This window comes from Rasamsonia byssochlamydoides (genome assembly GCF_041956645.1).
Source record: "Rasamsonia byssochlamydoides strain NRRL 3658 unplaced genomic scaffold VTN77scaffold_46, whole genome shotgun sequence".
In the NCBI taxonomy this organism is placed as follows: domain Eukaryota; kingdom Fungi; phylum Ascomycota; class Eurotiomycetes; order Eurotiales; family Trichocomaceae; genus Rasamsonia; species Rasamsonia byssochlamydoides.
This window is the reverse complement of record NW_027192429.1, coordinates 193,610-215,829: the sequence shown is the minus strand read 5'-3', so window position 1 is coordinate 215,829 and position 22,220 is coordinate 193,610. Positions and strand designations below refer to the sequence as shown.

The window sequence follows — 22,220 nt, the reverse complement described above, 5'->3', positions numbered from 1 at the left end:
GGATCATCTTGCATCTCTAACTCATCATTTTTTTCATGGGAAAGCAGCTGCTCTGGGGAAGCGGCTTCTCCACAAATACAATATAATGTCTTCTTCGTAGACGCCAAATTTCTCAGTTAAGGGACTAAAAGACCAAGGGCCTACTTTCCAAACCCCTCCAGTCTCTGTCCTGTCGGATATGGCGAATTTAACTGAGGATTCTGACCATTGAGAAACAAGCCAAGGCGCTAAAATACACAGATTATAGGTAGCAGCCAAGGGGATAGCTCTATACTGTAGACTGTACTGCTTCATGGAGTATATATAAAAAAAAAACACTCACTGACGCGGGAACTCGAACCCCGAATCTTCGGTTACCGACCATATAGAAGACCGAGACTCAAGTTCGACGTGGTAAAACTTTATCACCCTTTTTCCCTAAGTAATTGTAAGAGCTGTCTTACATAATACAATAGAATGGATAAGCCCTCTGTCCCCATTCTTTGCTTTGTGTATATATTTGTACAGTGCTAGGCATATCCTTCTTCTGTTATTAAGTGGAATACCTTGCAATGAATATTGTATCTCGTGTTTCTATAGTTAAGGAATTGCCAGAGATACTGCTCAGCTTTCCAGCATATTACATACCATAGGTGTCCATCCAGTTGATTTTCTTTGGTGATGCTTGCTTGATCAACAATAATGTGGCTGTCTTCTGGCAAGTGGATGGAATAGACACCCTACTTAGTGCACAGAATATTTATCAGCTAGGACATACATTCAAGGAGGTCGATCGGCAAGTATACCGGCGCACCTGTGACCTCTCGAGTGACGTGGTCGTAGAAGGGTTCTTGGACTTGGACTTTCCCTGCGTGCCAGACCCTAGCAGCGCGACTGCTGATGTTTCTGGGCGGCATGCAGTGTTTATTCCCATCGTTCAAATTTCAGATCTTTGCCCAGTCGGTCATTTTGCGCCTAATGGTCTCAAGCCAGAGTCTCTAGGCGTGCATCTAATCGAATCGAAGTTGTGAGATAGGGTCCAAGTCTCCTATCTCAATAACCCAACTTGAATATTCGGCCATCTGAGTTCTGGTGGAAGGTTTGAAGTTTGAAGGAGCCATCAGTTTCTTTGCAGAGGCTACATGGCATTAATTTAAGGGTTTTCGAGCAGACGCTGCGAAGGACCATAGATATTGTTAATATATTTCACGGTGAGTGAGGCGGAAGTGAGGAACTGTCGGAGTAAAGTGTCGGCGAAACAGGTCAGAAGTCATAGAACTAAACTGCAGAGAATTAGAACGAACTATCTGACGGTACTAACTAGAAGATCAGGAAGAAGACAAAAAAAACTCGTCCACTGCCATGACGGCTTATATTAGGCTAAATCATCTGAACTGGTCTCAGATCTCTCGGTATGTCTCAGGAAGGAAATAGATGTCTTTGTTGCAGTGTCTCAGGTAGTGGGCACACCCTTTAAACTCTTAACCGCCTAAATCCTCCGATACACCCCTTTGTATGCTCACTCTTGTGTGTCTTAGGATGGTAAAGGGAGAAAGAAGTCAAATTGAGTTTTATGAGAGTGGAGATTCCCACGCGTTATATATACTCCAAATATAGAAAAGAAAAAGATGAAGCTAAATTAGGCGAATTCTTAACCTTAATGTTGTGGTCATTGTTGACCTGTCTTGTGGCAATTTTGACAGGTAACATTCTACCTAGATAAACGTGCTGTACTACTGGCATCCACCGGAAATTTAAACGTTTAGCCATGCTTGTTACATACATGTTCTTGCTGAAAGGGAGTCGTCGACATGCATGGTGCTCCACCAGAAATCTTATCGATAATGCCATGCCAACAAAACCATGCTTCGGAAGTCTTTCGGCAGGACTAGGTTTAATATATATATCCACTAAGCAATTGCATAGATCTAAATTCCTCAGTTGAGGGACTGAAACACCCCCTTGTCAAAATTCTCCAGTCTCTGCTGGCTGACTGTGAACACTCCACCCGGTGTATTGGCCAGGACATTATCGAGGAGTTCGATTGGCAACTGTAATTGTGCACCTGTGACTTGTCCAGTGGTGTGGTCATAAAAGAGTTCTTGGACTCGCTCTGCGGTTCTAGAGCTAAGGCAGGTATGTTGTGTTCCCATCGTTCAAATGCTGGAGTTTTGGCCTGTTCATCAATGGCGACAATGAGAAGAACAAGCTTGACTTTTCCGCCGGTGGACTCAAGCCAGAGATGTGCATCTAATCGAAGTTGCGAGAGCCTCCGGCTTTCCTATATCAAGGACCCAACCTGATATTTGGCCTTCTGGCAACTGCTGGGGTAAAAATGACAAATTGGACGGATTTGATTGGTGCCTACTTAGGCACGTAACTGCTTGCACGACTGAAGTGGCAGCAGTGCCTAATTAGGCTGTTGCAATTTCAATCCACACTTCCTCTTTCTCCTGCTTCTTATGATGTCTGGGAGGTTTCCGGCAGCAGATGGTATAAGGCCTGGAAATAGATTTCAGAGATTTTGGAAATATTGAGCCCAAAATTGGTCCCCTCTGCAATGGGGAAATTCCCTATGGAGACACTCATGTTTTATAGTTAAAACGGAGTAAAGACGAGGTCAAATGCCGAGAAGAAGTAGAGGAACTGCTCATCAAATAATGTACACAGCAATATGGATGTTTAGATATGCTAGCATTGTCACAGTGGCTGGCAGTGGCTGGCATGTGGTGCTCCACCGGAAGGAGCCAGATAAGATAACGCTGGCAACAAATGCCACTGTGCAGGAAAGAGCCACTAAGCAGTCGAACCATGGATCATCTTGCATCCTGCATCTCGCACTCATCATGATTCATGGAAGCTGCAGCTGCTCTGGGGAAGCGGCTTCTCCACAGACACACATACAACCTAATCAATGGACAATGACTTGCATCTGAGCAGGCGTTCTCTCTCTCGCGCTGATTACTTGACGGAAGCATGAATAATTAATGCTCCGGAAATGCGGTGAACCACGGCCAAAAAAGCAGTTGGTTGGCGTTCCCACCTCGGCAATCGGGACCCCTGAAAATGGGCTCAAAAGTAAGGCCGAAGCAAGGGGCGGCCACCAGGCTATCACGCGGGCAAGTCTCCGATTGGGCTTGAGCATCCCTTTCGTCACCACACTAACACACTGAAACATTCGGCCATGGACGCGTCTTTGTATGCCAGGCACTCAGTCGAGCTCTAAAACTGCTCAAGGGTTAGGCAGTTCAGGTGGCCGAGTGCGCACCGTGCGGAGGCCGTTGACCTGACTCGTCACACCAACCTCCTGCATCCATCACTTTTTCCTTTTCCCCTCGCTTCTCGACGACAATAATCGCATCCACACGCGGTTACTGAATACTTGCAGCCCCCCTAACGCCCTTCTCAAGCATTCAGTGAGTGTGACCTGAGGCTGCCCTGGTATCCATCGCTTGCGGGCTCCCCCCTCGCATCGCCCACACTGACATGTATCGGGACTAACCATCAATTGACAGTGCAGACGTCGACATCCGACACTCTGGTTCGCTCAAACTTACCTGTTCCGATGATTAGATGGTCCTCCCACTGCCTACGCCCACCCGCATTTCCAGCTTGACCTACGACAATAAATCCCACAACGTCCTCGCCGGTTCCCCGCCAGAATGAGTGGAAACAACCGGAGACGCGTGTCTGCCACCGGGCAGTCTCCCCAGTCACCAAGACTATATCAACACGCCGACTGTGTTTCTCCAACTCAACGGGTTTCCTCGAAAAGTCGTTCCTCCTGTTAGTATCCAACGTGTCTTTGGGGTCTTGCGGTTGGAACTGACACGCAGTCTCCCCCAGACACGTCTGAAATCACCCAGGCATCGGCTCGCGCTACGGTCCCGAGGAAAATCTCGAGAAATAACCCCCCGCAGATCAACACGGGTACGTCAGCCCCTCGGGATCGTGTACCACAATGAAAGCTAAAGTATAAATAGATATTGCCAAGTCCCAATTTGCGGCGATGAATTCAGCTCCACAAACCCCTCCACGTCGAAATTCAAGTATGCCCTCTCATTGAATTGGAAATTGTTCCGACGTTCCCTTACTGATAGTCGTCGTTCCATAGGAGGTCCTGATATTGGGGGCTCACCCCTGGTCAACCCTACCTCAGCCATCCTTCAAGACTTGATCAAGGAGCAACGGGCAACTCGTAGCGCTCGAAAGACAGCCTCTGACTCTGTGGAGGAGGTCGTTTCAGGCACGCCGCCCACGTCACAGTCGCAGTCGCAAGAAGAAACCTCGTCAGAGAAACAAAAAATGGTTAACAGCGCTTTTTCGGCAGGCCTGAAACAACCGCGTGAAATGGGAATCCGAGAGATGGATCAGGTCAGTAATCACGGGTGAAAGGCGGTAACCAATTAGATCCGCTGACTATCTGCAGTACGTTTCCAAGATGAACAAACTGAATTTTGACTTGAAACTGGAAATATTCCATCGCTCCCAGCAGATGGCTGCTCTGGAGAAGAAGCTGGAGCGGATGCATGCATTGGAAGAAGAGCTGGAAAGGATGCGTGACTTGGAGGAGGAATTGGAAGAGCTTCGGGAAGTCGAAGAGAACAACCAGCGACTTCGAGAAGCAAATGAACAACTCCAACTGGAGCTCGACAAGCGGGATCAGGCGATCAACGAGGCCGTGGAACTGATCTGTCAACTGGAAGCGAAGATAGAAGAACTGCAAGCAAATCGGATGGATTCGCAACCCTCCACTGCCCAGCGTCGCTCGTGTGAGAGGCTGATAGATGTGCCTCCGGAAGTCTCAACACCAAAAGCCCAGATCATAGTCGACATTCCCGACAGGACCTCCTCGAAACGGGGCACTTCCCGTCCCCCGAGGAAGGCACCGTCCTTCCTTCGTGAGGAGAACAGAAGCACAGCTGCTTTGCGCAGCCTGTATCTGGCAGATGAGAACAGGTCACTCAGGTCCTTCAGTGCATCAACAATGACAACAAGCATGGAATCAACGGAATCAACGGCAGAACCGCAATCGCCAAGGCTGAGCATTCTCAGTGAATGCAGCTACTTCAGTCCGCAGGACGCTCAACCGGGAGAAGATGGTTTCGATCAGCTCGACCGGCTCGACGAGCTCGACTTTATTGCTGCTCCAAAGCCGATCTCGAATGCTGCTCCCTCGGAGAATAGCAAGTCTGTCAGCGAGAAGAGCCAGATCGATCGGATTAACTGCTGGATCCAGCCTCAGCAAGAGCCTTCGCGTTCCACAGCGCCACGCCGCCGAGGTCGAACAGTTTCTGAAATATCCAGGGGAACCCAGAGTCGCGTCGATGAGGCCTTCCAGTCCAGGCCCCATCCAACAACCCTCTATGCCGACAGTCCTTCCAGGCATAAGGCTCCTCCTATCTTTGGTGGAAGATTGCCCCCGACTCCAGACACGATGAGTACATCACTGCCAGGGGCGGGAAGCGGTTCGAATGACAGTTTCGTTGCAGAGAAAAGGGCGCCCGATCATACGGTGCCCGATAGCCCGTTTTCGATGCAGAAAAGGCTCGATCGGCCGCTTTCGGCGGGTGATATACGGCCAAGCACCGCTATAAGTGGCGTTTCGGATAGCGTGGAAACGACGATGACCGATGCCACGCAACACGCGATGAGCATCCGCGGACGAAGCGAAGTGCCTGGATTGTTACGTTCGTTCAACTTTTTCGGCAGGGGCTCTTCTAAAGCCACCAGACTTTTAGGTCCCGGGAGTCCAAGTAACCCACGGCTGAGCTGCTATGGCGGGGATCTGCTGTTCAATGGAGAAGGGGTTGAAGAGAACGTCTCGGAAACGAAATCAGTCCGTACCCCTTCGTTCAGGTCCATCGCCCCTTCGTTCAAGTCCAACGCTTCGGAGGCCCGATCAACTCCACTGCCATCTTCTCCCCCTCCTTTGTCCCCTCAAGAATGGCTGGAGGCTGCCAAACCCCAGTCGAAAAAAGAGCGAAACACCCAAGCCCCGAAAAAAGCTGAACCACAGGCATCGGTGACGAATCTTTCTTCCAGTGGTGACTCTTCTTCTAGCACAGACGAGCCACAGCTCCCACGCAATCCACTTCGACTGCGCGCGTGGGCAAATAGTCCCCAACAAACTGCAGACACTCGACATCGACGGCGCCTATCCCTTCGTCCTCGTTTCTTTAGCCGCTCAGGCGCACGCCAACAGCAGGACCCTATGTCTGACCCCGTCGATCCGCCTTCGCCGGCTCTACGAAAACATAGTGACATGGTAGTTGCCAGGCATCGGAGAGCAGACTCCGGTCCTGTTTCCGAAAATATTACTACTAGGCTAGGTGCTGATGGAGCCAGTCGGCCGACTGGCAATCGCGCCATTTCCCGATCCTCCACAGAATCGCCTCCTTCTCCAGCATCGCGTCCAGTAACATCAGATAGTACGGAACCGCCGCGACGACGAGGCTCTATCTTCGGGTTTTTGAAGGGGGCAACTGGTCTGGGCTCCCAAAGCAAAGAGGCCGAGCCCACTGGTACCACCACCTCTACAGCCCCAGGTCGAGACAAGGGCAAGTCATCTGTTGCACCTGCTACTGATGCCACCGGGCGCTCCGGGCTTGGCCTTGCACCTGCTGCAGCGTTGAACAATGACACCACTGTGTCTAAGCAAAAGCCAGCTGAAGAGGAGCCGGAGTGGAAAGCCAGGAGGCGTTCCAGACGAATGGCATGAGGGATCCTGCCTTCCTATCGTCAAGTATATCTACCATCATCTTTATCGTCATCACCACCATCATCCTTTCTGTCATGATACCCATGTGTCGTCTCACCTGGACTTGTATTCGTGCCCTTAAAAAAGAGGGCAGTGTTTTCCTTTTTATCATTTTCTCTCTGTCACTCCTTCCCTGTTTCCTTTTCTTCTCCTTCTCCTTCTCTCTCCGTCCCCTCTGTCTCTCTCATTTCCCTTGTCTCTCTCCCTCTGGGCTGGAACCCGTACGCACCCAACCCAACTTTACTACTGCTGCCATCTTCCATCCTGTCCTCTTCTTTTCTCCTCTTTCCTCGGAGTATGATGAGTCATGTCTTACTATGCTCTGTATTTTTTGTCAAAAATTCTGTTACCTACATCAGCGTCGGTTTCCCTCAAGTACAATATTTCACGACACGCAGCCTTTTAGGCATGACTTTCCTTTGATTTCATCTTTGCTTCCCCCTTTCCTCGGCCCCATTGACGGGTGATGAATGTGAATGTCTCGCTATTTATTTTTGGATTGTATTTATCTACGCGCCTGACTGGCATGTTTTCCTTTGTCTCTTTTTTCTCTTCTTTATTCCCCCTTGTGTTTTTGCAAAGAAATGTACTGGTGTAAATATCTGACGAAAGGCAACTGTATGTACATACCTTTATTGTTATTGATAAAGGGCGATTCCTCGAATGATGTGAATGCCCTATTGATAGTGACTAATGACATTGAAGCCTTACGAAGTCCTCCTATTTCAATATGATTTTGTTTGCTGGTATCTTTATATTGCGTAGAAGTTTCAACTCATGCCGTTACATGAACAATGGGAATGAGATTAACTACGTATATCCGCTATGTCGACTACATATGTTTGCGCTGTAGTGTATCTGACAACAAAAGGGAAGATGTCCATTATACACTATCTATCCGATGATACGTTTAGGCACTGAAGCGCTTCTCAGCCGCCTTCCAGTTCAGGACCTCCCAGATAGCCTTGAAGTACTCGGCCTTGCGGTTCTGGTATTGGAGGCTACACGATGGGAAAAAAAAAGCAATTGTTAGCTTGAACTCGGACAATTGCAAGCAAGATTCATGAGACTTACTAGTATGCGTGTTCCCAGGCGTCAACACCAAGAAGAGGAACGTACTGGCCGACAACAGGGTCTTGGTTCTAATAATTCGAGGATCAGCGTTAGTGCTTGTTGCTACGATAGTGTGGAATAAAAAAAGAAACAGAAAAGACAAGAGAAAAAGGGCAAGGGCTCATACGGCATAGGTCTTGATGCCAATCCGGCCAGTCTCCTTGTCCTTGACCAGCCAAGCCCAGCCGCTGCCCTGAATACCCGCCAGGGCCGCGATGAACTTGTTTTGGAACTCGCTGAAGCTGCCGTAGGTCTCGTCGATGGCCTTGCCCAGGGCGCCCGTCGGGGGTTCACCACCACCGACGCTCTTGGGCGCCAGGTTCTCCCAGAAGAGCGAGTGGTTCAGGTGCCCACCGCCGTTGAAGTTGATCAGCGGCTTCAGGGCGATCTGGGCGGCGACGTCGCCCTTGGCCTGGGCCTCCTGGAACTTCTCGATCGCGGTGTTGTACCCGTTGACATAGGCGTTGTGGTGGCCCTTGTGGTGCAGCTCCATGATCTTGCCCGAGATGGAGGGCTCCAGAGCGCCGTAGTCATCTGTTTCGCAGGGTACAGGTCAGTCTGTCGCTCTTAATTACCTAGGTACTCTGTTTTATTTCATATCGGGCGCTGGGTGGTCGCCGGACACAAGGAAGTGGCATCCACAAGTAGATCACCATTGAGGAAAAGAGTCGAAGATAAGAGGACAATGAGAAAAATACAGAGCCAGAATAGAATTCATGCATCATTACTCCTAGGAACGACGAGGTGAGACCTACAGGCAAGATCAGGGAGGGTAACTTTGTTTCGGACAAAGCTCGTTCCCGCAAGTCCGGCCACCCCCGCGCGAGGGGTCGAAGCTCCAGCACGCAGGGCGGCGCGGGCGAATGAAGAGCGAACGAGAGAGGCAGACATTGTGAGGACGAACAATTGAAGTGATCTGGTGCGATCAGAAAGTACCCGTGGCTCTGACTGCAATTGAGGGAGAACAAGACGGGGAACCAGGATGAGGGCAAGTTAATAATCGTAAATCGAGCTGGGCGAACTATAAGCAAACAAAACGTCATCGTCGGGGGTTTCGGATATGCGGCAAATCACTTTTTCCGGGCCCGGCGGAGAAGCCGCAACTTGCTCCACTCCGCGATATACACCGACCGACACGAAAAGAAAGACAGTGAAGCTCGTTTCTTCACCACCCTCGCCACGAAAAAGTTATGCGGAGGGTCCCAAATGTCCGCGCAGACTATCTGCTGAGAGCTGTGTTCCGGTACAGGCTGCACATTGCTCTAATCTGTTGCGATCGCCCTCTGCCTGGTATCGCGGACCTGCAAACATGGACTCCGACGACTCGCCACCTCGATCGCCGTACGCTGGCCAGAAGCGCAAGGTCGAGGACATGAGCTCGTCGGACGAAGAAGAGGCTTCTCGGCCAGCCTTTGGCTTCCGTGGATTCACGCGGGCTTCCTCTCGTTCAGAATCTCCTCCCGCATCAGGCCTGGGGAGCGCCCGCCCTAACCAGTGGAACAACATGGCAGCGAACACGGCCACAGCCGCTCCAAATCGAGGAGGCGCCAGCGGCGCCAAAGGAGGTTCGCTTTTGGGCGGGAACTCCTTTGCGGCGCGCATGATGGCAAAGATGGGTTACGTCGAGGGTCAAGGATTGGGCGCCAGTGGGCAGGGTATCGTCAACCCCATTGAAGCGCAGGCACGACCTCAGGGTGTCGGTCTCGGTGCCGTACGGGAAAAGTCAAAGCAGGCCAGGGAGGAAGAGAAACGGCAGGCAGCCAGCAGGGGAGAGATTATTGAAGATAGTTCAGACGAGGAGCGCAGGCGGCGTCAAAAGCGCAAGGAAGAGCGCAGACGTGAAGGCCGCAGTGGAACAACCACCCCGGCAGGACCACCGAGACCGCGTTTCCGAACAGCTCGAGAAATCGAAGCGGACGCAGTGGGTCTCGAGGTCCCCAATGTTCTCAAGTCGCTGGTCGACGCCACAGGAAAGGAGCACAGAGTGTTGACGTCCACGGCGGGCTTGATGACGCCGATGGAATTCGTCAACCAGGGGGAAGGCGAGGCACTCAAGATTGCACGGCGGGCCCGACACGATCTGGAAGCGTTCGTCGATGAATGGAAAGGGCTTACGGAAAGGAAGAAGTATATTGAGATGGAAGAAACGCAGGTGGTCGAGGAGATAGATGCTTACCAGGTCAAGATGGATCAACTTACGGCGTTGGTGTCGGCGGTGGAAGCGTTATCGATCTTCGAACCGCAGGATGATTTGACCGCTCGATTTGAGAGCTTGACGAATAAATTGGAATTGTTAGAAGCCGAATACCGTGACGTGATTGACGAATACCGACTTGCCGATGCGGCCGTGGCTGCCATTCATCCTCTTTTCCAGAAGGCAATGGATGAGTGGGAGCCCTTGAAAGATCCCACGTATCTAGTTGCCAGTCTCCGACGTCTCCAGTCTCTTCTCTGCCGAAGGCGTCCTGGGGATGAGGAGCGACAACGACAGTCTACAACATCCTACGAGTCCCTAATCTACTCCAAATGGCTTCCTCGCGTACGTTCCGCCCTCGTGAACGATTGGGACGTCTATGATCCTTCACCGGCCACGTCTTTGGTCGTTGCATGGAAGGACGTTGTGCCCCCGTTTGTCTATGCGAACGTGCTCGACCAGGTGGTGGTCCCCAAGCTGAGCAGCGCGATCAAGGAGTGGAAGCCACGCAGCAGCAGACGCCATCCCGACTCGTCTAAGCACAGTTCGCGCTTCCCGTGGTGGCTATTCACCTGGCTGCAGTATCTGGATGAGCGCCACACCGATCCCAAACACGCGACCGGCCTCTTATCAGACGTGAAGCGCAAATTCCGGGTGGTGTTGGATACCTGGGACTTGCACAAAGGACTGGTGGGCGGGATCGACCTGTGGAAAGAGGCTCTCGGGTCCGAGTTCGACGTTGCTCTCCGCAATCACCTCCTTCCCCGGCTGGCGAGGCACTTACGGGAGGAATTCGAGGTCAACCCTCAGGATCAGGATCTCACTGCTCTCGAGGACGTGCTGAAATGGAAGGATTACTACAAGCCCAACGTCATGGGCCTGCTGCTGGTCGCAGAATTCTTCCCCAAGTGGCACAACATCCTCTACATCTGGCTGACCAACGAGCCCAACTACGAGGAAGTCGGCGAGTGGTTCTCGTGGTGGCGGTCTCAGATCCCTCCGGAGATCAACGAACTGGTCGCCGTAGACGACGAATGGACCAAGGGCCTGCGGATGATGGACCTGGCATCTCGTCTGGGAGACCGCGCCGCGACAGAGCTCCCGCCGCCAGAAACCGCCCAGCAACCTGCTGCAACAGCAGCAGCAGCAGGTCTCCCTCGCCCAGACAAAGACAAAGCAGCAGCACCACCTCCAGCTGCTCCTCCCAAGCCCAAACCCCCACAAGAAATCGCCTTCAAGGACATCGTCGAGAGCTGGTGTGCCGAGCAGGGACTCATCATCCTCCCCCTGCGCGAGGCTCATCCACAAACCGGCCAGCCCTTGTTCCGAATCACCGCCAGCGCTACGGGCAAAGGCGGCGTGGTGGTGTTCCTGCAGGGCGACGTCGTCTGGGCGCAGAACCGCAAGGCTCGCGATGTCTGGGAGCCGATTGGGCTTGAGGATCGGCTTGTGGAGCGTGCGGAGGGGAAATAAACGCGGCAGGTAGACTTCTGGAGAAAAAGATAGAGAAAAGGATAGAAAAAGAGGAGGAAAAAGGTTTTCATCACGGGTTGTACATGTTCTTGTTTTCGTTCTTAGTTATTTTTTTCTCGTTTTTCTTTTTTTTTGGGTACAGACAGCATGATACCGATACCCTCTAGGTTGTGATATCAATACATAGACTTGTGTTACTATATGATGGATGGATGGATCATGGATCGATCAATTAGAATTAGGTAACGACAATGATTACCTAGGTACACACCTATCTACCTGGAACACATTCCAACTACAGTATTCTTGTCCTGATTACTGTATATTTGATTGGTGTAGATTTTGTTCATGAAGATTGGAATTTGCTCCATACTGAATTACTTCAGAGGAAAAACGGAGGAAGGGGGGAAAAAAATTTAATATGTACATACAGTAAGTACAACAGAAACGGGAAATTATTTTTAATCCTGAAATGTCGTTTTCGGCGCAAGAAAAAAAAAACCAGTTCTTAATCTGAATTAGAAAAGAAAAGTTATGGTTATTAAGCGTTAATAATGCCCTTTCCACTGATGGTAATAGTACTTCATTATATATGGAATGTACTGTCCTATCATTCATTACATTGAATTCATTCATTATATGAGGCATCTCAGGCATCTCGACGTAACTCGTCAGTCAACATAGATAGGGTTGGTTGGTTGGGTGCGAAATCGCTTTAGCTTAGCCCTTCGCATTGTATTTCTCGTTGAAGGCGTTCACGGCTAGACAGAGGTAGCGATTGTCAGTCTGGTTGTCTTGCCTAAAGAAAAAAACAGGAGTAGTGTTACATACCTATGGCAATTTGCTTGTATAGCCAATTCCTCGCACTTTCGTCCTGGACGGGAATAAATGGCCCATTGGCGCCTCCCTTCAGTGTGATGCTCATCCCCGTCCGCTCCTTAGAGATCGTTTGGATGTCCGTGAGCTTGATATCCCACTCGGTGCGAAGCTTCTGCGAGCGCACGAGCATGATCCGATCGTACGTCAACATGACCAGCATATCCCGGCCCGGGAGCTCGAGATGCGCGATGTAGTCTTCGTTGAAATACTTGCCGTCATCCGTGGTCTTGAGCCAGAACTGACCAAGAGCTTCACGCTGGGAATACGGTCGCACAATGCCGTCCATGCCGATAAACCGGGTAAGTCGGACGCGATCTAGACCCTCAGAATCGAAGACGGTGGTAGTATTTCGAACACCCTCCGCAAGATCTGTCACTGCTGTTAGTATCAAAAGCTAACGAAAACAAGGAAGAAGAAGAAGAAGAAGAAGAAGAGATAGTCACGTACTGGAAGCAAGATCAAAGGCTCCAATGGCCGGCTTGGTGACTACTCCCAGCACGCCCTTGCCAATGCCTTTCATAAACCCTTGGAAGCCCTCCTTCTCTGCTCCCTGAAGTGGATGCCGGGCTAAGCCTCCAATGCCACTAGCCAAGCTGGCTGCAAATGCATTGCCGCCAGAGGTGATGCCGTAAAGTGCATGTTTTGGTCTGTTCCGCGCCTTCGACATTCGCCTTTGATCCTGGAATTCCTTGTCGAGAGTCGCCGCCGCAAGTCCCTTGGACATGCTTCCAGTGATCTTCGCCATACTGTCGGAAAACCCGAACACTGATTTTCGGACGAAGCTCCCGGCGCCCTTGGCGATGCCGTAACCCAGTTCCTGCGGCCGGTCTGTGACGACCAGTCCCTGGTATGGTTCGTAAAAGATGTCCGCCACGCCAGAGCTGATGTTATTAAACAAGCCTACAGGGTTTCCAAGGAAATCCGCGGAACCAATGACCACATGGATCTGACGAAGGAATTCCTGAGTATAGTGCTTTCTGATATTGTCAAGAAGCAAGGGAATGGAGACCTTAGCATTCTCAAGCATCAGTGCGTTCAAGCGGATTGGTGCATCGTTCACATTTCCGAGGGACATCGTCATCACATTGACGAAGAACATTAAGGGGTTGGACGGCTGCAACTTGTCCTCAGCGTTTACCCGCTCCGTGCGCATAAAAGAAATATCCAGCTGCATGGGTTGCAAGTGGAGGAGCTCAAAATAGACATCTTGGCTGGCGTCTTCGTATTTCGGCTCCGGGATGGACAGATCCTCGTCGCAAAGCTTCCCTTCTTGCTCCTCAGACCACGAAGCACCAGGCACTTTCACAAATTCCAGCATGGCAAACACAAAATCTTCGTCCAACTCCAGAGTCATTTGCTGGAGAAGCAACGTGGCATATTTGATGTACAGCACACCATACGAATCATCCTTCACCCGTGTGACCATGGCATGGAATATAGGGTGCGCCTCCATCTCCTTGCCGGTTTTAGGAACCACACTCGGATACAAGAGAATAGGGAAGATGCCTCCATATAGCTGGTTGTCGATCTGGACCCACTTGATTGTCATATTCAGCGTCTGATATACCTTGGACTCTCGCAACTTGAGCTCGATTTCGCGCAATGTGCAATAAAGCAGTTCTTTCATGGTCTGGTTGATCAAAGATATGCCCAGGCCACCTAGGCGGAGTTGAGCTTTGAAAGTGACGTCCGAAGCCTCCTCTTTAACTTCAAAGCCCGTCGAAATACTTGCTTGAGACGTCTGTCCTTTCTGCTGTCTGTAAAGGCTCCTGGATTGCCTGAAGTTCGAAAGAACCAACGTCTGAGTAGGCCCATCGGCAACTATATTGAGGTCAATGATCTTTTGACCCCCGTTGGCGGGAACTCTCATAGGAATCAGGTTGCCAATTTCGGCGAGCTTGATATGCCTTTCCTTCCCGTTACAGGTCAATACAAGAGACTTGTTTTTCGCAGCTGGATAGTCCCAGGCATATGGCATGATGCTTCGAGGTGGCAGTCGATAACGAATTGGTCGCCATCCACTTGTGCTCTCCTCCTCCTCCTCTTCCTCGACGTTGGGATTCTGATAAGTTCGTCAGCAGAGTTCTGCATGCTGTAGTTAATATTGCTCCAATAATACTTACAGATTGGAAGAACATGAATTCCATGTCGCTCTCATTCCGCATAGAGAACGGCCAATTCCTAGTTTCCATGCTGAAGTGAAGGAACAGTGTTGCTGCTTCCATGACGATTTCGACTTTGATAAGTCGTTGTCGCTGGTTTGCTTTGGCGAGTTTTACATGTATCGTGCCCACATCAGCGATGTTGAAAGGAGATGACCATTGGTTATTGACACCTGGGAAACACAGACATAGTTGCTTCTCCGGGGCCTGACGTAAAAAGTGAAGAGGCACGAGATCGCCTGCTCTCATAGTCATGACGTTGGACGAGCCAGGCTCTCGAACGAGGAGATCCTCGCTTAATTTATTCTTGAGGATGAATCTAGGGGCCACGGTGACAACCTTTGTTAATTTGTACTTGCCCTCGCCTTCGGTAACAGACACTCCAGCGTGGAACTCCGATCTGCTTGTTCTTGAAGGGAGTACGACTTCGAATGTACTGCCAATCGCATCAAAGCTCTGCGGCTTGCTCCAGGCAGAGTCGCCGACTTTCAAAAGAGATCGGTTTTTCGGGTCATCTGTAGGATAAGAATACATATACGGGAGTGCCCGTCCACCGTTCGGGTCGGCACTGATTCCTCGGCCCGCTGATGACCTTGCGGACTGGAGGAAACCCTTGCTTTGAATTTCCATGTTCAGCCCTGTCTTGTTGAGTATTAAGTATGGGCTGTACACGCTGACTTTGAAAGCGCCGCCACTATCAGGAACGTTGTAATAGTGCAGTTTTAACCTCAATTGTATGCCCCGCTCATCCTTCAGTGACAGGACATCCTCTCTTCTAAAATCTTGTGCGTTACCATTGATGATGGCGAAGTCACTTTGCTTGAATACCGTATCCTGTAAATCGATGCTGAGGAGAAGCAAATGTGACAGCTCGACGACGTGAACGGGGCTGACACCACCCTTTCGCAAGAAATTGGTCCAATCCTTCCTTGTGTTCTTGTCGTAAATGCGGTATTTAAAGTCATATGGAAGCAGATTCTGGATCTCGACAGGGGCTGAAATCCGAATCCTCATGTGAGGATAATGATTGGTGAGAGGGTCGTTCTTGTCGTAAGACGCATTCATCTGGAAGTAGAAAGGCGGAGACTGTTGTCCATTCTCACTCACGCATGTGATGGTCCGTGTCGGTCGCCGCAGGAGGTCCCTCCAGTAGAGCTGTTCGTTGGACCAGTCATATCCGAACCCTTGATCGGGTCGAATGATGAGGTGGTGTAGATATGCGGATCCAACTGGAGCAGGACGAGCGTCACCAGGGAGGATTTTCTCGATCTTGAGAAGATGACCTTCCTCAGGGCTGAACACACCCAACTCCACCGGTATCTGGGTGTTGTTCTCGACGAGCAAAGGGGAGCGGAACGTTATATACTTGACGTTGTCTGTACCCAACTTGACATCGACAAGCAACTTATGTAGGACCTTGTCTTTCTTCGGCTTGAGGTTGTACAGGGTTTCACCTTCTCGAATGACAGGAATACGGGTGACACTATCGAAACCGCTGCCTTCAAGCTTGACACCCACCAGACCCGCGTTGCCTTCGGGAGTGAGGTTCTCACGCATGGTGGTGGGATCTTCGAAACGCCATGGGTATTCCTCACCATCGCTGAGTTTCGCTGCCGGCCCGCCTTCTTCAGCCCCGACATCCGCCCACACATGAAGGTCAAAGCCGGTGTAGTTGCGGATCCGATAAGGGGCATCGGCACCTCTGGGCTTGGAAAGAACATCCTCATCAGTAGACAGAACTTGGAACGACTTCGACGCAAGGGCGATAGTCGCAGAAGTGACCGTCAGCTCCAGTGTTTTGTGAGAATAGGCCTCTATCGATAGAATATCGGGATTCAATTCTTTAGCCATGTGGAAACCAAGTTGCCAAGGTTCAATCAGAGGTTCCCAAGCCGACTTGGAGAAGTTGTACACGTTGATGAAGGTATCGAAATTCGTGTCGGCATTCATGGTCGAGGACCAGTCCCGAACATCGACGTTGAATTTCTTGACACTCCAATCAAGCAATGGCAATTCGTGCAAGTCGCCTATGAGAATCACTCTGACGCCGTCAAACTGAGCGCTGAGCTCTTCCCGTTTCATGATTGATGACTGCTGAGGTGCAAGCCTTTGCTCGGGAACGAACGTGTCAGGGCGAACTCGGCCCCCTCTTGAGCCACCATCTGTCGAGGTCTGCTTGGCTCCCGTTGATCGCCCCTTCGAAGATTTCCTATCACCATCCTTAGCCTCCTTGATTTTCCTAGGCTCATCTTTCTTTTGGCCTTGCGTATTCCGCGTCGTCATTTCAGACACCTTGTTCATGATCTGGGTCGCAATAAGAATATCTCGAAGTGACAATCGCAGGATCAGGGGTTCAACGTGCACGTCGACGCTAGTCAATGCCGATCCTTTTTCTTGGGAACGGCTATCCATGGACATTTCAAGGGTGAAGTCATCCAGGATCCGGAGCCTACTGGTTTCAAACTTGTCCATTCGACAAAGGAACATGCCAACCTTGTTGATCTGCAGAGTCGAGGCATTCTGGTGGGAGAAAAGTATCTGTTTCGTGCCCAGGACAATGGCTTCCGTATTCGCGATAGTGGGGTTCGCGATCAGGATGACCTGAGCATCGACAATGTCGGCTCTAAACGATACAGTCATCTGTCCTTCTTTGGGCGCAGTATCTTGGTCCGATGAGACTACAGGAGACTTGTCTCCATTGCCAGCGGCACTAGAGGCAGTGTCAGACTCCTCCGAGGTTTCATCAACCTCCTCAATTTCCATCGGTCCCTCTGTCGCGAACGCCTCATTTGCGAACGACTGAAGAGCAAACAAGTAGTCCAACGCGAATATGATGCGCGGACTATCAATTGTCATCATGACAATGAGATGCTTGTCAGGCCCGGGAGACATTGAGATGCTCGCCATAAATTGTTGCTGGACATCATTGTTGATCAGAGACATGATTTTTCTGAACTTGTTGGTCTCTTGCGAGCGGCTGTCCTTGATCGAAAATGAATGGATCAAGACCTCCGACTCCAAAGCACCGTCGCTCAGCATGCGCACTTTGACCTTTGTATCGTTCAATGAGAACTTTGATAGACTGGCATCTTCTAGTCGACCAACAGGTTGGTTCTCCTGGGCCTGGATCAACTCTAAGCCGATGCTATCGACCTTGAATATCATATCAAGCTTCACCCATGTCTCCTTGTCCGCGTCAATCTCGGGAGCCTGATGCGTCATCTTTGACTTCTCTTTGGCTTGGGTGGAAGCCTTGACTGGCTCCGTTGTTGCCGATGGAAGAGCTTTCATAGCTTCAAGTTCCTGCTGTTCGCTATCTGGAGTAAAAGCTCTTGGTACTGATTTGGAAATTTCTAACAGGAATTTGAGTTGAGTCTGCGATATCCTGAGATTGATCGGGGACATGGACCCTTCTGCTTCGATATCTGGACGCGGCTGATTCGGCTGATGTTCGAGATAACATATACTGAAATCCAGGTTGACCTTCTGGATCATCTCCAGCTCTTCGTATGTTCCATCCTCGAAATGGAAATTAGATGTGAGGCGAATATTGCGAATTCCAGTAGATATCATGTTTACAGCGGGGCTATCCTTGCGATCATCAAGGGGAACAAAGGTATTGCTGGCATAAATCTCACCCAGATGAGCGGTAATCGTATCCCGTGGGCGGGCATCTTTCATGACTCGGGGGAAAACAAGGATGGGAGTTCTAACAACTATATCAAACCGCATGCGCGAGGCATTCTCCTGTAACTGGTTCGCCTGGTTGGCCGCAGCTTGGCGGGCGGCGTTGAATATTGCTTGCATCTTGCCAAATTTCACCAGGAAATTGACAATCTTCCTGTAAGGCTCCTCTAGGAAGTTGATCTTGATAGAGCCAGATCTCAAAAAGACCTCCGAGTCATAGCCAGGGTAATCGGCCGTCTCAGGATCAAATGTTTGGTATTTGAAGTCAGCGAAATCTTCTCCCTCGATCGTTAGAAGTCTGCGAAGAGCAGGATCGCCTGAAGCACCCGTGTTCACATCGTCAATCAACGTCAGACTTCCAATCCGAGATTGGATTTGCATAGCCCGGCCAACCAAGAAAATGCCGACATCCGCAGTGTTCAGACTCAGCGTTGCCAGTCTAACGCCATCATTGTTGAGAATCAGCGCAATGCTCTTGAGGTTCGACTTGATACGAATCTTCCCAGCTTGTTGCGGTTCCTGCTCTTCTTGTGGGACGTTCTCAACCACGTTGTCTGCTTGCTGTGGAGCGGCCTTTGGCTGATCAGGATTAGTGAATGTGAGCAAAATGAAGTCCAACAGCGTCAGGAGTGTTCTCCTGGTGACAATGACATTAATCGTTGAGACTGCGATGTCCAGGTTCGTATTGATTCCTTCGAAGGTAGACTCGAATTCTGGAGACTCCGGTTTGACGTGAACTAATTTCAGATTGAATAAGTCCTTGTCCTCCTCGGCATTGAACCCCTTCGAAGAAATGATTTGTTTGAATTCGGGAGCTGGGTTTTCTTCGATATAATCATCTACGCTGAGAGATTTGAGAAGCAGTTCAGCTACCACGTCATATGCCCGCATGTAATAGTCTAGTTGAAAACCTTCAGCCACCAGCTCCACCAACAACTGGTCAGGATTCTCATCCCTGGGGTCAGCTCTGAATAGCGAGCCACGCAATTTACCGACAGTGAATTTGAATTCAAAGTCTCGTCTGTGTAAGCTGACTGGCCGTTCAGTCTTCTGCAATGCCTGACGTTTGCCAGAATCTTCCGCATCGGAATCCTCGTCGACAAGCGGAATTTCTCTCGTAGTTGACGGTTGGAACGAAGATGATCGCGCTCTATTACCGGCAGCTGTGGTCTTATCCGCAGGTTTTCCGGATGGGGGCTTTGAGGCACTCGACTCTTCATCTCCATCGTCAAAACGCGGGATGGCAATGTCAATCAATTTCATCAAATTCTTGTATTTCGTGTCTGATATGGACGCATGCAGCTCCGGAAGATGGCCAGAGACCCGTGTTCGTGTAAGATCGGTTGATTGCGGGACGATGCAGAGCTCGAGGACAAAGTCAATGTTGATGCGATCAATGATGTGCAAATTCTTCGAAGGAACGTCAGAAGTAAGCTGTGATTTGGTTGCTTCGATCCCGGGACCAATAAGCAGTTGCGTCGAGTCGAGCTTGATGAGGAATTTGTCATACAGGAGATCCTCAAGCTGCTTGTAGTCTTCTTCGCTATATTGTCTTTTCTGCTTGGCCTGAATCTCCTTCATGGTCTCTCTATCGACCAGCTCACTGTTGACACTGATATGACCGGCATCGAGAATCAAGCACATAGAGCTTTCTCTCGTAATACTCTCCGGAACGATGATAAGCGGCGCTTGGAGATCAAAGTGGGCATCTACTTTTCTGTGTTCTTCCAGCGCATATTCCAAGCCGGCCCGAGTCTGTTGCCGGATCTCCTCCACCGTAGCGCCTGCGGTATCGAGGAGTGCTCCGATAGATTCCATATGCCGTTCCGGAGGCTTGAAGAAGCGCGCCACCTCCACGACAAATCTTGGATTGTAAATAACCTCGATACTTTTTAGCTTAACTTTGACGGCCGTATCGGCATCACTGTCGAGTGGATTCTGTTCGAGTTGGAGATGGAACAGGCTGTCTTCTTCATCTTTGTGTTCATTGGTTTCCTCCGAATCGAGGTCCTGAGATTCCGAATCTTCGGAATCTCTGTCCTTGGGTTCGGGGAGCGAGTCTTTTACTCGGACAATCTGAGGGAAGACGCTGCCCTCGGTGGTTCCATCGTAAACTCTCAAGCCCCCTAGGTCCAAGTCCACAAAGAAAGAATCTGGTCTCTGCAGGGCCTTCGCCCTAAATCGGTCAAACACCAGCTTCATAATCTCATTCGCGTCCCCGTGCGGATCACGCTTCAAAGTCAAGCTACCCGCGCGGAGACTCGAATTGACTTGAAGCTTGACGGAATCTCGGGGCAGCTCAACACTTTCCGCAAGGGCCTTTTTTTCGTCCCAGTCAATGGCATTGTAGAGTTCTTGGCGCTGCTCCTCGGTCATAGTGGTCTCGTCCTCCTGCTTCTTGGTGCCCCAGATCCATTCAGACCAGGTCTGCTGTCGGGCTGGCTTCTGCACCCCGACGTTCTCTTTTCGCAATTGATTCCTTGCCATCGATCGCCAGAACCGAAGGTCTTCGTAAGAATACTTTCTTTCCAGTTGATCCATTTCCGTCGCCTCGTCAGGGGTTAGCGTTTCCCCCCTCTTCTTCTTCTTAAACAGAGTGATGTAGGCAATCCGGTCATCTCTTCGTTCCTTGATGTAGTCCCAGGTCCACCGTCGGTTCCGCTCATGAATCTTACTCAGGACAGCGTTGCCAGCGAACTGTAGCCAGGCTCGAGGATCCTCTTTTGGGCTGCTTGCCGGCCGCAATTTTCTGTACTCCTGGTGACGAATGAAGTAATGGAACAGATCGACTAGCATCAAGGCATCACGGTATTGGTCACTATCCAGAACGAAGCCCAGCTCATCAAATAGAAGACGTAGCTTCGTCCTGGGACGGTCCAGCTTCCCGGTCTTGTCCATCTCCAGACCAGCGCGACCGCTGACGGGACGAAGCATGTACTGGTTCCTCTCATCCAGCTCGATGCCTTCCTTGAGCTTTGTCATCAACTCATCATAGCTGATTCCCTGTGCCTCGGCCCCAATCTCTGTGCCGCGGCCGGTTCCCAGCAGCTCGGCGTCGGTATTCCAATAAACGGCAAGGGCGCCCAGAACAGCCAGCTTGTGCGTCGTGCCCGATGTAGACTGAATGAAAGTGGGTTTCCACTCAGAATCGGTGCTGACAGCGCTCAGCTCCTTCAGGGTGACACCGACGGCAAAGGGATGGCCGGGGGAAGCGATCGAGTCCTCGTACCGGAAATGGACGTTCTTGATCGAGATCTGCAGATTATCGACGATGGCAGTGATAAAACTCTGCGTGAAGCTTTGGTTCCGGCGTTGTTCCTCTTGGCTCATGCCCTCCGTGTTCCGCTCCCTAATCAGCTCTGCGCTTTCCAGCTTTTCCATCTTGATGGCGTGAGCCCTCTTTTCCTCCTCCTCTGGGTCATAGTCCACATCTTCCCTGGGCGCGGCCAAAAGGAAGACATCCTCGATATCGACCCTGACGGGCTTCCCTCTCAGGTTCGACCACGGGATGGACAAGGTCAGCTGACCGAGGTGGCCTGCGACGACGTTGAGGGGCAGACGGAGCTGGTCCAGGGCCTCCCTTCGCAGCTCGAGGTTGTGGAGCTTGACATCGCCGGACCAGATGCCAATGTTGAGTTGTTTGGCGTCAAAGTTCTTGACGTACATGCCCAGGAAGCGGTTGAGCAGGTTTGCGACCACGCCTTCCAACATGGCGGCAGGAGGTGGCCGTGACCCAGGCCGGGGAGAACCAACTTAAACCACTATCCGAGTTATCAACTGTCGCACTGTATATAATCGTGCTCGAGGATCGGGTGGAATCTCTCCCGTGGACTGGTACTAGAGAGGCAAGAAAAGTCAGCGAGTGAGCCCTATCTGAAAGGAACGACTTTCACGGCGTCACGCACGTCATCAGCCGCTGGTGAGCATGCGAACTTTCACCACCAGCGCTGTTTACTTCCATCCAACAAGGCCT

General features: G+C 50.8%; 4 protein-coding genes across 4 annotated transcripts; 2 read left to right on the top strand and 2 right to left on the bottom strand.

Moving 5' to 3' along the window:
* Positions 1-3,641: 3,641 nt before the first annotated feature.
* On the top strand, positions 3,642-6,700 carry VTN77DRAFT_6146 (uncharacterized protein; the record flags this gene model as incomplete). The annotated part of the gene is made up of 5 exons (XM_069422392.1): positions 3,642-3,765; positions 3,826-3,909; positions 3,963-4,028; positions 4,094-4,353; positions 4,409-6,700. 5 exons carry the CDS (start codon positions 3,642-3,644, stop codon positions 6,698-6,700), a joined length of 2,826 nt encoding a protein of 941 aa, XP_069276401.1.
* A 949-nt stretch (positions 6,701-7,649) lies between these two features.
* Positions 7,650-8,743, bottom strand: VTN77DRAFT_6145 (uncharacterized protein; the record flags this gene model as incomplete). The annotated part of the gene is made up of 4 exons (XM_069422391.1): positions 7,650-7,740; positions 7,814-7,881; positions 7,980-8,386; positions 8,608-8,743. 4 exons carry the CDS (start codon positions 8,741-8,743, stop codon positions 7,650-7,652), a joined length of 702 nt encoding a protein of 233 aa, XP_069276400.1.
* A 418-nt stretch (positions 8,744-9,161) lies between these two features.
* On the top strand, positions 9,162-11,519 carry VTN77DRAFT_6144 (uncharacterized protein; the record flags this gene model as incomplete). The annotated part of the gene is made up of 1 exon (XM_069422390.1): positions 9,162-11,519. One exon carries the CDS (start codon positions 9,162-9,164, stop codon positions 11,517-11,519), a length of 2,358 nt encoding a protein of 785 aa, XP_069276399.1.
* Positions 11,520-12,239: 720 nt separating this feature from the next.
* VTN77DRAFT_6143 (uncharacterized protein) lies at positions 12,240-21,958 on the bottom strand (the record flags this gene model as incomplete). Its single annotated transcript, XM_069422389.1, has 4 exons — positions 12,240-12,280; positions 12,351-12,767; positions 12,846-14,460; positions 14,522-21,958. The coding sequence occupies 4 exons, from the start codon at positions 21,956-21,958 to the stop codon at positions 12,240-12,242; spliced, it is 9,510 nt and encodes a 3,169-aa protein (XP_069276398.1).
* Positions 21,959-22,220: the final 262 nt, after the last annotated feature.